This window comes from Pomacea canaliculata, linkage group LG7, assembly GCF_003073045.1.
Source record: "Pomacea canaliculata isolate SZHN2017 linkage group LG7, ASM307304v1, whole genome shotgun sequence".
Classification (NCBI taxonomy): Eukaryota; Metazoa; Mollusca; class Gastropoda; order Architaenioglossa; family Ampullariidae; genus Pomacea; species Pomacea canaliculata.
In genome coordinates, this window is record NC_037596.1 from 17,413,816 (window position 1) to 17,429,699 (window position 15,884).

At 41.1% G+C, this 15,884-nt stretch overlaps 1 protein-coding gene across 1 annotated transcript; it reads right to left on the reverse strand.

Annotated features, from left to right (window-relative positions):
• Positions 1-2,223: 2,223 nt before the first annotated feature.
• Positions 2,224-6,703, reverse strand: LOC112567884. Its single transcript, XM_025244755.1, has 3 exons — positions 6,374-6,703; positions 3,984-4,339; positions 2,224-3,004 (listed from the first exon to the last, which is right to left on the reverse strand). The coding sequence occupies exons 1-3, from the start codon at positions 6,631-6,633 to the stop codon at positions 2,664-2,666; spliced, it is 957 nt and encodes a 318-aa protein (XP_025100540.1). The 5' UTR covers positions 6,634-6,703; the 3' UTR covers positions 2,224-2,663.
• Positions 6,704-15,884: the final 9,181 nt, after the last annotated feature.

Sequence of the window (15,884 nt, forward strand, 5' to 3'; positions counted from 1 at the left end):
CACTCCAGGGGAGGCCATCCCCGGTGAGCAGAACGTCGAGCGGACTTCTAAAGCCGGTCATATCCTACAACAGGATAAGTGATTAGATGGCCCACCCCGAGAGTAATTAGAGTTCATGGACAGGCTGAGCAACAGGCATCACGCGTATAGTCTAATGTCGCGGTGCTCCATCCTGGGGGGACATTTGTCGCGTGTCGCATGCTGACTCAGCCTGAGTCTTGGTCCTGGGGGAAGGGCGGGGGGCTGTTGCGTCAATAAAGTTTGACGTAATTTTGTTTGGTGACGGTTTTTTTTTGGATTAGAGGTGGAAAAAAGAAAACGACCATCATGGAGGAAGGTTTGACTGTGCGGAGCCTATCGTTGAAGAAACGGGGTCTAGTGAGGTGATTACCGTCGAAGGAACGGTTGTGGCTGTTATCGTTGCGGAAACCTGGACTTGGTTGTCACCGCGGTTCTGTTGTGGGAACGGAACTGTCTGGAGTTGTGGGTGGGATCGGTTGGCGTCCGGTTGTGAGGTATTTGTTTTCTTTTTTTTTAGGGGGGTTTGTTTTTTATTTTATTTTCATTAAATATATATTTGTAGCGTCGTTTCGTGTGCGTGTTGGTTTGTTCGGCGCTGGGAGCGGCTGGATTCGTCGCTACACGCGACACTTATTATGTAAGCTCATGACGATGGTATTTAGATGATTGTATTTATAACAACGTGTGAGCCACAGACTACATATTTTTAATGTCTTCATTGTTAACCGACCCAGTGTATTTTTTGACTATTAATGGCTTACTCCTTCATATGAACCCTATGGTGGTGTCAATAAATGATCAAAGGTCAAAAGGTCTTACACACAGAATCACACACACAGTTACACACACGTAGCTTGTCAGTCTTACCTTGAGTATCTGAATCTTTTAACAATATACATGTAATAACATTAGGGAAATGGTCTGGCTCATCCTTATCCAGAAATGGTTGTACACGTCTGAGTATATTCCCATACTTCTCATCAAAACTAATTGCAGTTGCTCACTGCTCATTACTACTGATGACTGCTTAAGATTGCTAATTACCGTTAAAACAACAACACTGACGGCCAGTCTCATTGTCCCCAGGCCGGTGTGGTGTCTGTCTCTGGTGGCGTTGTCGCTGTAATCAAGATTAGTTCACTAGAAATGAGAGACACCCGCTAGTATGGAGTACATGCAATGACTGGTAAATTGTTTATTTGAAATTTTAACAGCCAAGAAACTGTCTGGTCATCAACATTTACTCTTTAATATACTTTATCGGGTTTTCCCAGAGAATAACTCCGTCCTTTCAACGGCTTTTAGTCGGACTGTCATGTCTGCAGCGAGTATAGATACAGCAAAAAAAGGCTGTTATGTTTATAAATGAAAAAAATCACCAAAAATTGTTTTGATCAACACCAGGGTATGTTCTAACGGGTGTGACCATTGGTGCAGGATGTCTGTCTGTTGGCTGATAGAGCGAGACAAGCTTCACTGAATAATATGGGTCTTGTATTTTTGTCTACTTTACTTATGCTGTAAAAAGAACATAAAACATTAATATCTATACCCTACTGCACAAGATGTTCAAGATAACCAGCGTGACATTCACGCACATGGGAAAACACACACGCAAAGATCAAAGTATGAGAATTATTAGTGTAGTTACAAGTGTTTGGGTTGAAAGTACTGTGACAACAAACAAACAAGTGTAGCGGGACTGACCAGGTTCCTCACTCAGACTAACACCGTGGAGTCATGTGCTGGTCTTGCAAGAAGTGTGATTGTGAAACGACTGACAGACACTTGTGAACATGAACTCGGTGGATAACAATTAAAAGTTTTTATTCATTTGAAAGTCGCGACGTGTTCACGTAAAATCATTCAGAGACAAAATTAGAAACAGAATCCAAATCGTCTCCTGAGGAGAGTAGAAGGTAACTGTGAGAAAAATGACAAAATCACACAAGAATGGGTTTTATTATTTGGGTAACCAACTGGGCAGGTCACGTGAGGTTCGATTTCTCAGATCTTGGAGACATGTTGACAGCTGCTCTGGCAAAATAACGGTTTGAAGGGAGGTTTGTACACGTCTTAGTATGACACAGTCTGTGTGTGAATTCATAAACAAATACAAGAAGAGAAATTACTGGAACATATTCAACAGTTCACTGCAGAAAAGAACAAGGAAAGTTAATATTTAGAGAAAAATCTTTTTAGTCTTAAACGTTTTACTGCCACAGCCCGACACACAGTTACTGCTGCTCCTGGTCATGTTGCAGCTACAGTGCATGTACTTTCTCGAATTGTTGATAAAAAAAAGAATTTTTTTCCCAAAAAGTTTAGTTTATGTGTGATGTGTTATGTTGTAAAACGTATTTACATGCTGCAATAAAAGTGTCACCTCATCTGTGTGCATACGTATGATATTAAAGCTAACACTAGTTGTTGTGTAAAGAGAGACACCGACTGTTGTGAGTGCAATACACAACATGTAGATATAAATGTGTCATACACAACATGTATATATAAATGTGTCATACACAAAATATGTAGGTAAATGTGTCATAGACACCATATGTCTATAAATGTCATTAAACATGTGTATAAAAATGTTCCCTACACACGATGTGATGACGTCAGATACCCTTTGGTTTGTCCTAAGGGTAGATAATCATAAGTTGTGACGTACACCGGGACATGCAGGAGAACCGGGATATAAGTTCATCCTCCAGACAGACGACAACTTTTCTCTCCAGACCACAAACACGATATCCGTCCGCCACCCACACCACGTCACTGCGGGCCATGGCAACGTCCTCAATGTCATCGTCCTTCATCATCTGCACTGGGATACCCGCTTCTTGCAGTCCCTTTATCATACCCGGGTCGTCACTAATGTTATACCAGTGCAACACCAGCACGTCTCTCCACTGCAGGCAGGGCGGTGTTGTGCCGCCGTTGGTGGAGATGGCGGTCGTGGCTGTTGTCGTGACATTCTCTGTAAACATTCAAAGTCAGTTTCTACTGTTAGTTACTTGTCGGAGATACAGCGTACACACTGACAGACACATGGATATAAATACGACGTAAAATAACAGTAACACGTGACTTACACAGTGAGCGTAATGATAATAATGATAGTATACATAATGATAATGATAATGTTTATTATAATAATAATGGCATCTTGATAGCGCACTTTTTCGCCATTAGCTTTGACATAAGCAGTCAGCAATGTCCATGTAGATTATAAGACTCCACAGCACAGTCACACTATAGGTAAATACAACATGTTGTACACAAAGTAAACAACACAAACAACGGCGTTACACACAGCAACATTACAGGTGTCACACAGTCAAGAGGAGGTGAACGAAGATTCACCTGAATACTTCAGTTGTAGGCAACACAGGTAAGTATCTAGACACAAGATCACGTGACAACAGCCTCAAACACACATGGAGCAGACGACAGACAACCACCAATCCCTGATATCACACTCATCGTCAGTCACATCGTTGACATGAAGAGGACACAAACATCTACTCTACAGACAGTTCAGCCATGAGGCACAGGTCCACACATCACAAAATGGAGAACTGAGTGGTCAGCAGTGCCAAACGATTATAGTCAGTGAAGTAGACACAAGTAATACAAATAATGAAAAGGTGTAACATATGGCAAGATGACGCAGATGTTAGAGTTGAATAAAAAAGTCCTTGAAACTGAGACACGTTGTAAAGATACAGAAACCGATTCAGAAACCTGGGTAATGATGTCACACTTTCAGAGATGACCAGTCCACACTAACCATGGTTCAGATAAAAGGTCAAAGACGAAATGGTATGAAGAGCTGTCCCCCTGTAGGTAGTTAGACAAACAACATCTCACATAGAGACTGCTTCTCACCTGCCTGTTATTTATCACACCGAGTTTATCTGTCAACAGACGTTACACTACACAATACACACACCTACCTGTAACACCAACACGGAGACTGTGTAGGAAGCTGGCCACGTCACGACCGCACGTCACACAGTCAACTGGACTGTCACCTGAATGACCCTGACTTCGGTGATACAGTCGTGTGACTGGCGGGCCGTCTGTGTGGTCGGGCACACCTCGCTCACTGTACGGCAGGACATCACGGTGTTTAGTGAAACTCGAGTCCTGCTCGACTTCCCTGACGACGGCCGGTGGAGAGCGGAGGGGTCTGGTTAAACATTCTACTTGCCAGCCGGCTGGTGCGTTTCGATGGTAACAACTTGCCGCCCAAAGATGGAGATGAGGAACTTGTGTCAGCAGCTTGTCACAAAAAGTGGGGAACTTTGACCTGTAACAGACATGAGTGTTGCTATAGTTACCGTCACACACAGCTTCTCGCTGATCAAAGATCGTCCAGCGCACAAACATCACAAGTGTTCATTTCCTGTCAAAGTATTTTATGAAGTTTCATAAACAAAAATATCAGTTTAATTGACAAGAAAGTCACGTGATCAGAGTATGTCTGTGTTGTGTGTGACTAGACAGTAATTGTGTAACACGTTGATGTCAAGGGGAGGCTACTTGTATACTAAGCTCACTGACACTGTACATAATAATGTGTGTGAATAGCGGTGAATGCTGTGGTTGTGTGTAGATATGTATACATGCATGAGGGAGGGAGGCAAGAGAGAGTAGATGTCTGTTGTCTGACACAGAATGTGTAAGTATACACGTAAATGTATCTTGTACAAATAAAATTAAGCAACTGACAAGCATTAACGTTTATTACTGAAAAGAATTTTGTACAGATGTACGAAACTGATGTGTAAGGACTAGTTTCATCTTGTTGAACACGTACATGGCAGGAAGATGATAAAGAAATTGTGGTGTAAACTGAAAAAGTATATATTTTACTTTCTGTGTTTATGTAGTCTATGGGAGAAAGAGGATGGGAGGGTGAAACTGATTTCCAAGATAAGTAGTAAATATAGTTGTATTAAATATGTCACTTATAACAGTAATTCTATCTAAAATATATATATATATATTTATATAACATGCAAAGTTCTTAAGATGCAAGTTTTCTTTGCGAATTTTAAGTAATAATGTATTAAATGCTCATTGAGTATTATTATCTTTGTTTTTAGCGACCCAGTGGCGCAACGGTTAGCGCTGTTAGCGCCTGTCACCAATACAGTGAAGGTTGGCTGCCCTGAGTTCATTTCTCGTCTCGGGCATGCTGTTCTTTCTCTGCACGTGGCATCTGTTTACAGAGCTGGCTGCCCTCCGCCAAGGACGGTCCCAAGCCCGCTGAAAAAGGAGGAGGGTTGGGCGTGGGGCAGCACCCACCCCCGTAAACAAATCCTTGCTACAAAAACATCGACAACAGTTAACTGTCGTCGATGGCCTATGCCCCAGGAGGGGCAAAGGGCCTAAAAAAAAAAAAAAAAAAATCTTGTTTTTGTTGTTGAGTATATATTAAATCCATCGACTGGTGTAGTCTCCTACTGCACATCTTTGTTCAACTTCGTTGTCTTCAACTCAGTGCTAACTGTCACAATGTGTTCATCAGGACAAATCACAACTTTCTCATTTAATTTGATCATCAGTCTTGAAGCACTTCCATCTTGTCTTTCAGTCAGTTCAGTTTGGCCTTTCGCCCCTCCTGGTGCATCGCCTCCTGTCCTGGGCTACCGTCACCAGCTGCCCCCATTTGAGTCCGGTGAGCTTGGTGTCGGCATCGAGGTCCCGTCTCCAGGTGTTTCTCGGCCTTCCTCGCTTTCTCTTTCCCTGAGGGTTCCATGTCAGCGACTGTCTCGTGACGTTGGATGCTGGCTTCCGTAGGGTGTGCCCTAGCCAACCCCATCGTCTCCGCAGGATTTCTCTGGCCAGTGAATTCTGAGGAGTTAAAGAGACTCCGCCAAGGACGGTCCCAAGCCCGACTGAAAAAGGAGGAGGGTTGGGCGTGGGGCTAGCAACTCCACCCTGTAAAACAAAGCCTTGCTACAAAAACATCGGCAACATTTAAACAATCGCCAACAGTCCTGGAAGAGGAAGGGCCTTCATCTCGTCTTTGTTTACTTGTATACCTGTTGTTTGAATAAAAGCTAACGTCACGCGAACTACCGTTTCTTTCGGAAAGTCGAGGTCGAGGCTTGTCACCTTGGTAGTCACGTATGGAAGGTCGCGCATGCGTAGAACATGTCATTGTAAAAAGCGTGTGCGAAAAAAATAGTTACTGGTACGAAACTTGCATGAACATGGCAGGTGTTCCTTTCATTGTGGAAATATCACCTGTTAAACACCTGGTGGTGATTCTAAGATCACAGCGAGCGACACCTACCTGTGTGTCCATCATCACATCACACGATGTACTACTCACCCGATCACTTCATCAGCGATGACGTACAACGAACCTCCTCTTGCTGCCTGTGACAAGTCGTTGACGGTCTTCTTCACGTCGTTACCTTCATCAAGATCATACTGCAGGAGGTGAGGCTGACCGGGTGATACACCTGCTGACTGTTGTGTGTTTACTGTCTGCAGCAAGAGATGATACAACATGATGCTCGCTACACGACTATCACTCCAGGTACTGACAACGTAGACGTGGTGACCACACCGCAGCCACTGTATGGCCATCAGCAGCAGCACCACAGTTTTACCTGTACCGGGCGGTCCGGTGACATAGACTCTGGGAGGCGCCGTGTGTAGCAGGTGAACTTGCTCCGGGAAGAGTGTGATGACAGCAGTATAGCACTGTCCTGTCCACCACACGGCCTGACCCAGGGTCTTGACACTCACACGTGGAGGACATGTACATGGCACAGTCACTGTTGTCGCCGGACCGCAGAACCTGGTACAGTCACATCAATTGATGTCTTTTACAAATACTATTACTATTATTTTACAATTAATAATAAGTTAATTGTTAACTGTATTTCATTTCCCCCAAAAGTGTATAACTTCTATTAAAACTAAAGAGACATTTTATTTTACTATCTAACTTATGTTAACTAAAGAAACTTTCTAAAGCTTACTTCTATAATGGACACAGTGATCTGCTCCAAATTAACTATTGAAGTACTCCAGCACAATGCAACACAGCATAATAATTTTTTTTAAGGTAAAATGTGTTTCAAGTTTACAGAAAGCAGTTAGTGAGCTGGTAGAAAAAAAGTATTTAGAAACACCAAGATAATAATTATAGCATTGTGACAATGGTTCGTCTCTGGCAAACAGTCGGACTTACAACATCTTTATTTTTTTGTTGAACGTGAAACTACATCAGTGGATGAATACAGGTTTCATGAGCTACATATGCGCTGAAAACGCACTTCTTCCTTGAAAATTATTCCTAACACCCTATCCCACCATGCTTGTCCTTTGTCACAACTTCCATGCTCGTCTTCCTTTTGCAATATCATGTTACTCTCAGTTCTTGTAGTTATTATTTTTTTATATGCTTTTTTATTCATTATTAGAACTGTTGGTTAATCTTTTTATAGTTCGTGTGTTATTCGTTTGTTTTCCTGTCTCTCGTATTCCGTCCATGTTTCGTTCTTGTTCTTAAGCGCTAAGAGCTTGCTCCTTAGGAAAGTGAGTATGCACTTTACAAATTTTGCATTTTGTTTAATATCATATGACAAATGTGACTTTCAGTGTGTGTGTGAGTGTTTTGTTTCAGTGATTTCTTTGTGTGAATGCGGGAAAATCTTAAAAGAAAAAATGGCCTTTCTAGGGTGGGTCACGTTTTACATATATTCTATACACACTACAAAGATTCCAACATTTGAGATCCACTTTAACTTTTAATCTAGCGAATTTCTACATCTACACAAAAGGTATTTGTCAACATATTCCTGTAAACAACAATAATGTGATCTGACGTTTATTTGTATTTTAGGGTTACAACTGACTGCTGATAATGTTTATAATGTAAAATGTAATATAAGGTGTGTCACTGTGGTCAGAGTTGTGAGGTCAGCAGGTGTTAGTGTAGTTACAACGTGTGTCTGATTTACAAGCGCGTCTGCAAGTGAGGACTGTCGCATATACTGTGAATAAAGTGTTGTTGGAAATCTTATCAACTGCAAAGACTCAGTTTCCTGGAGAGGTTGGCACCGTAGATTGAGGACCAACCAACATGCCATTGATTACGACATCGGCGTTATGGGCTTCTGCTTCGTCGCCAATCATCACATTTCCAAATATTCACTGTAGCTTCTGGTAACACTTACCAAGCCTTGTTAAAGATGAAACTCTTACTTACGAAATATAGTCTGTTAAATATTTCTCTGACTAGAAGTGGCGTGAGCACTGATGTCACATCTAACATCGTCCACGACAGGCTTAGACTGTGACAGTGTTGTGACTACACATTATTGTCATATTTACCTGGCTACCAGTGTCTTGTACAACTTAGATGTCATGTGACTGACAGGTCCAGCCCCAGCCACACGTCGCTGCCACCAGTGTCCGAGTTTCCTCAGCACGTGACTACTGACGTCACACGGGGTCTTGGGGTCAGACAACTGATCACAGCACAGACACAGACCTGGGATGTTGGAGGGATCTGTTGTTCCCAGACATCGACACAGGTCCTGTAGAGGATCCACATCATGTCATGTGACAAGAGTTTAATACAGAGATAGAAGATGAAAGTAAACTGAACGAAAATTAACTAACCCTCAACATTAAAGTATTAATTACAAGTTAAATACGATACAGTAGCTTAAAATGGCTCCAACAGGATAATATTGCTGTTAAAATAGATAGAACAGCTGTCTAAATACAATGACTTTATTGAAAAAAATCGTGCTGAGATGGAGTGAAAAAAACAATGTGCACCAAAAGAAGAAAAAAATTCGTTTATTTGCCAAGTACACTACATTGGGAATTCGATTTGATAGCGACCGCTACTTCCACACAATTATTTGTGGATGCCGCTCCGGACATTGATATTGATACACACCCCTTGTCCCAAACAATTATTTTCTCTTTTTTTATACATACAGATACACTATCACCACATTTCATTCACATTCAGATACCCATTATCGGTTTGTCTTCTATAAATAATTTTTTTTTTACACATTTAGGTACTCTGTAAGGTATATTATAGAATATCTGTAAGGTAATGGATAGGTACTGAAACCTGTATGAGGAGGTTGTCACCGGAGATGGCCTGTTGAAGTTGACCAGTCGTGAGGTTGGGGAAGGCGATGACCTTAGTGACGGGCAGACCGGGAGCGATGTCGGACACCAGGTGAGACAACATGGCCTCCGCCTTGTCCAGCTGTGACACGGCGTTACTCAGTTTCTGTCTAATGTTCTTGTCTATATCCTGTTGTGACTTGTTTAAATCTTTGATATTGTCACCCACTGCCTTCACCTCACAGACTACCAGTCCGTACTGTCGATGAATGAGAAGAACATCAAAGTCTCCCTGTTTCCAGTTGTGTGGTAGAGAAGGAGGAAGGTTGGAGGGTCGGGGTAGGTGGGTAGCGGCGGCAGCGTAACAAGGTTCACCCAGGTACTGTCCGAACTGAAGCTGAGTCATTCCAACCATCACATCTCTGTTCTCTTCAAACATTTTCTGAAGACAGACAAACATCCGCTGCATAGCAGCATCGTCTCTCACATCACTGTCTTGAAGAGGAGGCTGTGGAATGGACGGACGAGCAGCAGAAGATGAACTCGTAGGCACTTGGTGAGACTGACCGGCCTGTCCAGGTGCTGACTGTAGGACGAGAACCTCCTGACCAGCAGCTGCCTGTCTAGTCATGGGCACGCGGTTGACGTAGACAGGAGGCAGGAAGTAGGCGCGAGAGTCGAGATGAGGGAACGCGGCCTCCACCCACTGTAGCCAGAATGTCTGGGCCTGGTCTGGTAATGGGTCCTGTGTGAAGACCAGTCTGGTCAGTTAAATAATAACTGCTTATTAAGTCATTTGAGGGTTTCTGTTGAGACTTTACTTGTATTAGCTACTGTTATTTAATACAGGAGATGGCCCTTTGTATTTTCTCTCATTCAGTAAGGTATTTTTTATCTCCTACGTTATAATGTGTTGCACACTGTTCTAATATTTTTTTGATTGTCAACAAACAAACCTTTAAACCAGTCTTCTGGCTGATGAGCCTGACTGCCGCCTTTATCTGAGAAGGAAGACCGCGGATGATAAGAATCTTCATACCTGGTACAGGTGAGGGGTTGGGGTCAAACTCTATGTCAGCGCCTGTGTTTTTCTTTACCTCTTCCAGGGGGCGTGTGTTCACTTTAAAAAGAAATACTTTTTTATGAAGGATCGCGAATGAACATACACATTTCTCTAACATATAATAAACAATTTCTTTTGAACTTATCATTTATTATTACGAGGAGCTGTAACTGTTGATTACACTAATGACATTTAAAAAAAATATTAACATCGAACACAGATGATCATTACTGTAGTCGTGATCATAAAGCTGCTCATTATGATTATCATCTTAATTATGGTTATCATTTCTCTGTCAGTTATCCGCCATTTTCATTGCTTTATCGACTATGATGTTTACTTGTGAATGCTATTTCACTACTTTTACTATCTATAATACTTTCATCTATTTTGAGTTTTAAAAATAAAGCATATTAAAAATACAACCTACCTGTATCTGTAAGTAGTGCCGCCTGTTCATCAGTCACAGCGTGTAGGTAAACTTTGACCCGACCAACGTCTCTAGAACTCTGTCTACCACCTCCTCCTTTAGGTCGCTTACCCTGTGATAGTCATTACAGTGAGAGGAGAAGTGAACACCGGGTACATCACTGAGATGATCATGTACAGGAAGACATTAAATATCTACACCAGCATTATACCAGCTTAAAGGTGTTTTCATATAACAAAATTATGATGATAAAACTAGTTGAAGTACTCTAAGAGTTCAGGGAAGGAGTGTGGCTCACCTGACCAGACGATGGATGACCAGACATTGTTGACAGTGGTCTCCCCTGTACAGGATCAAGTTTGAGGGAGGCAGAGTCTGCACCACGTGGTCTCCACTCTTGGTGAGAAACCAGCAAACTGTCATGTGTCTGGGGTCAAAGAGTAATATAGTGTCAGTGACACAATGTCAGTGGCATGGTATCAGTGACATGTTATCAGTTCAATAAACTGTCAAAACTGTTTCTTTAAGCTCTATTATCAAGTAGGTGTTGACAGCTCGTTTTGTTATTTAAGGGAATATAGCCCATACCCTGACTAAGCTCCACGGCACACTTGTGTGAATATTTTTTCTGTGGATATTTTCTGAGTTTGGGAAATGGTCAAATTGTGAATGAAATGTATGGGTACTGTCAAAATTTTTGAATGTCTGCATTAGAAATATGCATAATCTGTATTGAATCAATCTTTGTGAAAGAAAAATTTCCTGTAAACAAAAACAAAATGCTTGAAATAAAAGGTGCAGGTGTAGGGAGCCTTGCTATGCTGTTACTGAAGCAGATCACCTCAATTTGAATTATTTTCCAGGTAATGGGTTGATTGTGTGCATCTCAGTCATTGTAGTACTAGTACAGCCCTAAACTCAGGTATGATGAAAACAATATATCAGAGTGTCAGGAGAACTAAGAAGTATGTTTTAGAAGAATACAAAGGTTTCTGAGACATTTGTAATCATTTGGTTGCCGCATGTTATTGGACAGTGATGGTGATTTGCTTTCTTGGTGACACATTTAATCTCTCCTACTGGTCAGTTGATACTTCAAACAGGAGTGCTTGTGTCTGTGGGCTGCTGGGAAGTTTAGTACAGTTTACTTTCTTTGCATGTTTCTCAGTCTCTGTCTATGGTCTTTTGAGTGTGCACCTTTCTTTCTGAATGCTGTACAGATGAACATTGTTCAATCCTAAACAATTTTTTGCAGTACTCTTTTTTTTTAATTACAACGTTTATACGTTACTTTTTGCTTGTGAATTTTTGCTACAAAGCAATTTTTTTGTAATGCTTTGGGTTTCCTATTATAAGATGCATTATTGGTGGCGAAAATAAATAATAAAAAAAGCTCCACGGCCATTTTGTAAGACTAGCCACAATGCTAAACGATAATTGTTTGTTTCCTTCGTTCCTCTTCTCTTTTAATTTCTTCCGATTTCTCACTTTATTATGTGTTTATTTAGCATATATAAAAAAATAAAAGTATAAAACTACCTTTCCATAGATAAAGATAATAGCTGAGAGTGAGGATTATCTGACAAATCATGTGGACACAACACATTCGTGTAGACAAAGCAATTAAGTAAATAAACACATCAATAAGCTTGAGTATTCTAGATATGTTCGACATAAGAACATCAACTACTACAATGTATAAAACACTATGACCAATTCCTCTCACACTGTCCTGCCTTCCCCAACCCTGTATGTAGCTATGTCGCTATTCCCAGCAGCTGCTTGACGAGGGAAAGTTTGCTGCGCCACACGGGTATCGAAACCCATGCGCCTCTCAGATCACATGCCAGCGCTCTTAGCACTGTTTCCCCAGCTAGTGGAGACAATTACTGATTACTTAATAGCATACTTGAGGATTGTGATATACCCAGTATGTCGCTCAGTACACTCAGTACTGCTAAGTATTGCAAACACACTCACAACCTGTGTCTTCCTCCTCAGGCCACGATGGCGATGTTATCGCTGTATTGAAGTCTTTATCACATCAACGACAGAAGGAACTAAGTACTCACCTGTCATGAAATAAATCTTTCTCGTGCTTTCGCAGTGGAATAAGGTAGTTATTTCTCTTGCTGTGGTCACGACGAGGAATGGCAAGATGGCGGAACTAAGAGCTGTGTACTCTGTTATAAAAATGTTTCTCAATGTCGATCTACTTTATCGGAGTTTCCCCAATCGCGAAATAATAGTTCAGCTTTAATGTCATTCATATTGTATGTGTAGTGGGCATGAGTGTACATGAGTGTATTGTTATATTTAAACACAAATGTAAACTAAATAAATAAGTATTATAGATCAATATCCAGGTATGTTCGATGTTCCTATGAGTGTGACCGTCGGGGCAGGATATGGTCTTTGGTTTCCTCGAGGCTTAGGCCCCAGTGAGTAGATTGAAACACTTGATGAATGGTTTGAAATTTCGTCAGCTGTTCACACACTTGTGTATACACTGTGGATATCGGCTATACTAAGGTTGGACATTCCAGCCGCCCAGGTACGAAACACTGCGGTAGCCAGTGTAGGGTAAACCCTGTGCATAAATGAGCGAATACACAAGGGAGAAAACTCAGTAACCTTCGTGATTTGTTCCTCCAACGATTACTTCCTTTTAAAGGCTGAAATATTCAACCAATCATGTGTTTCCTCGTGTTTTAAACCACTGTATAGTTTGTTTACACGTGAGCACCATATTGACATTAGATGAAGGTCACTCGATTTGACGTGGATTTGTACTCAAACAACAAAAATTGAGAAGAAAACAGTAAGTAACATTTAAATTCTAATATATATTCTAATAAAATATGATCTTGTTTGGCACGTTACGCTTGTATATATCATGTACAAAAAATGTTCTTGAATTTCTGAGTCGTGACATTCCGACCAGTTTCTGAAATTTAAGCCTATACAGTTACTATCTTTGATGTGATCTTACTACATGAAATCGAAACCTATAAAAATTAACACCACGTAAATGTTTTTAAAATGCTCTTCGAAAAGGCGTATCATATATATTTGTCTTTTTTGTTGTTTAACAGATATAAATTTTTTAACACAGGTGAAAATTTGCTTCGCAGGCACTCCGTGCTCCATAGTGATTTTTTTCGTGCGGCTCTGTACCTTTTTAGTGAACCGATAATAATATTATTAAATGCATCAATCTGATTTTTTAGGGGCAAGAACAATTTTTATTCATTTCAAGTTTATATGTGGTTGTCAAAGTGTTATTCCTGGACTGGAAGTGTAACTTGTGCTTGCGTGATATATCATGTACAACCCTGTGTGAATTTAAAAAAAAAACATTAATTACACCTACCTAATTTTCTTTGGATTACCTAATAAGTGTCTGTTCATGCAGGATTAAAATGTTTTGTTTCACACAGTTTAATCTCTTATTATTAGTTTCAATTTTTTCTATCTCTTACCGTTATTTTTTATGATTTTTTGAAATTGGTGAATCTCCATGCGCACAAGGAGAGTGTGACCTCGTTGAACCCTGACGTATCGAATGACGGCGGAAACACAAACATAGATGTCATTTGCCCAGACGACACTAAGTTTATTCTCGGTGATTTTAATCTTTGTGAACTTACCGAAATACTTAAGACTTATGAGCAATATATGTCTTGCTACACTGCACACAGGATTGTATTAGCGACCTTTGTTACAGCTCTGTCCCCGGTTCACACACGAGTGGAAGGCAAGCAGAATACACTCTTCATATGTACACAATGATACCCTGAATATTACAACTTAATATCCTGCTAGTCATTGTAACGTTTTACGAAAGAGTGTGTTTAATGTGTTTGCGAGTGCGTGTAAAGATCTGCATGTAAACCACGCTCGCCGCACTCTTTCACCTTTTTCAACAAAAAGGTCCGGCCAACGATTAACACATTTAATGTTTATGAAATTAATTAACGATGGGATGAGGATGAAACAAAATAAAATAACGCTACTTCCCCAGCGTCAACCTCCTCCTAACGTTTCTCAGACGGGCTGGCGAGACCACTGACTGGACCAGCAGGTTAATCCAGTGAATCACTTCAAGCAGTTCGTGTAGCTAAGGAGAGATTAAAGCCGTATGGGCGAAGATGTTATATTCCGACTGAATTAATTACTACACCACACTCGGAATACACACGATAATACTCCACAGGAAAAAACGTTGGCTATCCGTTGCTGGCAGTCAGGGCCGCCGAGAGCCAGCCCGGGCCCCGGGACAGACGACCTCTCCGGGCCCCTTGTACTTGTAATCGTAAATTATTTTCCCAGTATATAATGTATGTTTACAATTCGAATCTCAATATCTACACTTCATTTAGTGTCACCACCGGTAGTCGGACATTGCGCATTCTTTACGAAGAACGACAAGAGATCACTTCAGATTGAGACGTTCTGTTATTTATTATACACCAAAAAGAAAAAATACTATAAAAAAAAACATAAATTGTAATACAAGAATATCCAGCAGGTCAAATTAAACCATACAGCACAAGTTCACTGTTATCCGTTCTAAATCAGAAAGTATACATCCTAGGTTGGTTCAACATCGACACTACGGCAGCGCGCAGACTGCTACAACAGCCCTGCGTACCGTAACGCGGGCGCTCACCGCGGATGCCCGCGGGCGCTCACTCACGCCCTAAAGAGCTTGTGATACCCTTCGCCCACCGTGGGCGCCTGTTAAAATGGCGGCTGACAGCGAAGTCGTGAATATAATTTTGTTTATGGGCATATTTGACAACGACGACGAATTAATAGAAGCAATATATTGCAGCGCCAAACAATATACTTCTAGTGGCATTCATTTGGGAACTAAAAGAGGAAAAAAAGTCCATAAGAATTAAAGATTATGTGGAAAGATGATGATGATGATGATGATGATGATGTAGTTTTATAGCGCGCCAGTATCCGCATCACAAAGATGCGCTCAATGCGCGGTAATCCCAGCAGCCACCAAACTGCAGGTCAAATGAACACTTCAAAAAAGATTAAACAAGTGAGTCTTCAGATGTTTCTTGAAAGATCCAATACTATCAGACTCCTAAAAAAAAAAAAAGAAAAAAAAAAAAAGAAAGAGCAATGCGGTAGTCAAGTATATCATGTAAAAACAAACGACGAGCAGACTTTCTGTTGTTGTGGTCCCGATTCAGAGTTTCAAGATCGAAGGCAAATTCATCTACC

What these genes read in the sequence shown, in the direction of transcription:
- LOC112567884 (XM_025244755.1), bottom strand. Translation starts at nt 6,633, where the DNA reads ATGGCCATACAGTGGCTGCGGTGTGGTCACCACGTCTACGTTGTCAGT. An exon ending in ATCGCTGATGAAGTGATCGG is followed by an intron (nt 4,340 to 6,373) that starts GTGAGTAGTACA and finishes TGTCTGTTACAG; the next exon opens with GTCAAAGTTCCCCACTTTTT. An exon ending in TCTCCGTGTTGGTGTTACAG is followed by an intron (nt 3,005 to 3,983) that starts GTAGGTGTGTGT and finishes GAATGTTTACAG; the next exon opens with AGAATGTCACGACAACAGCC.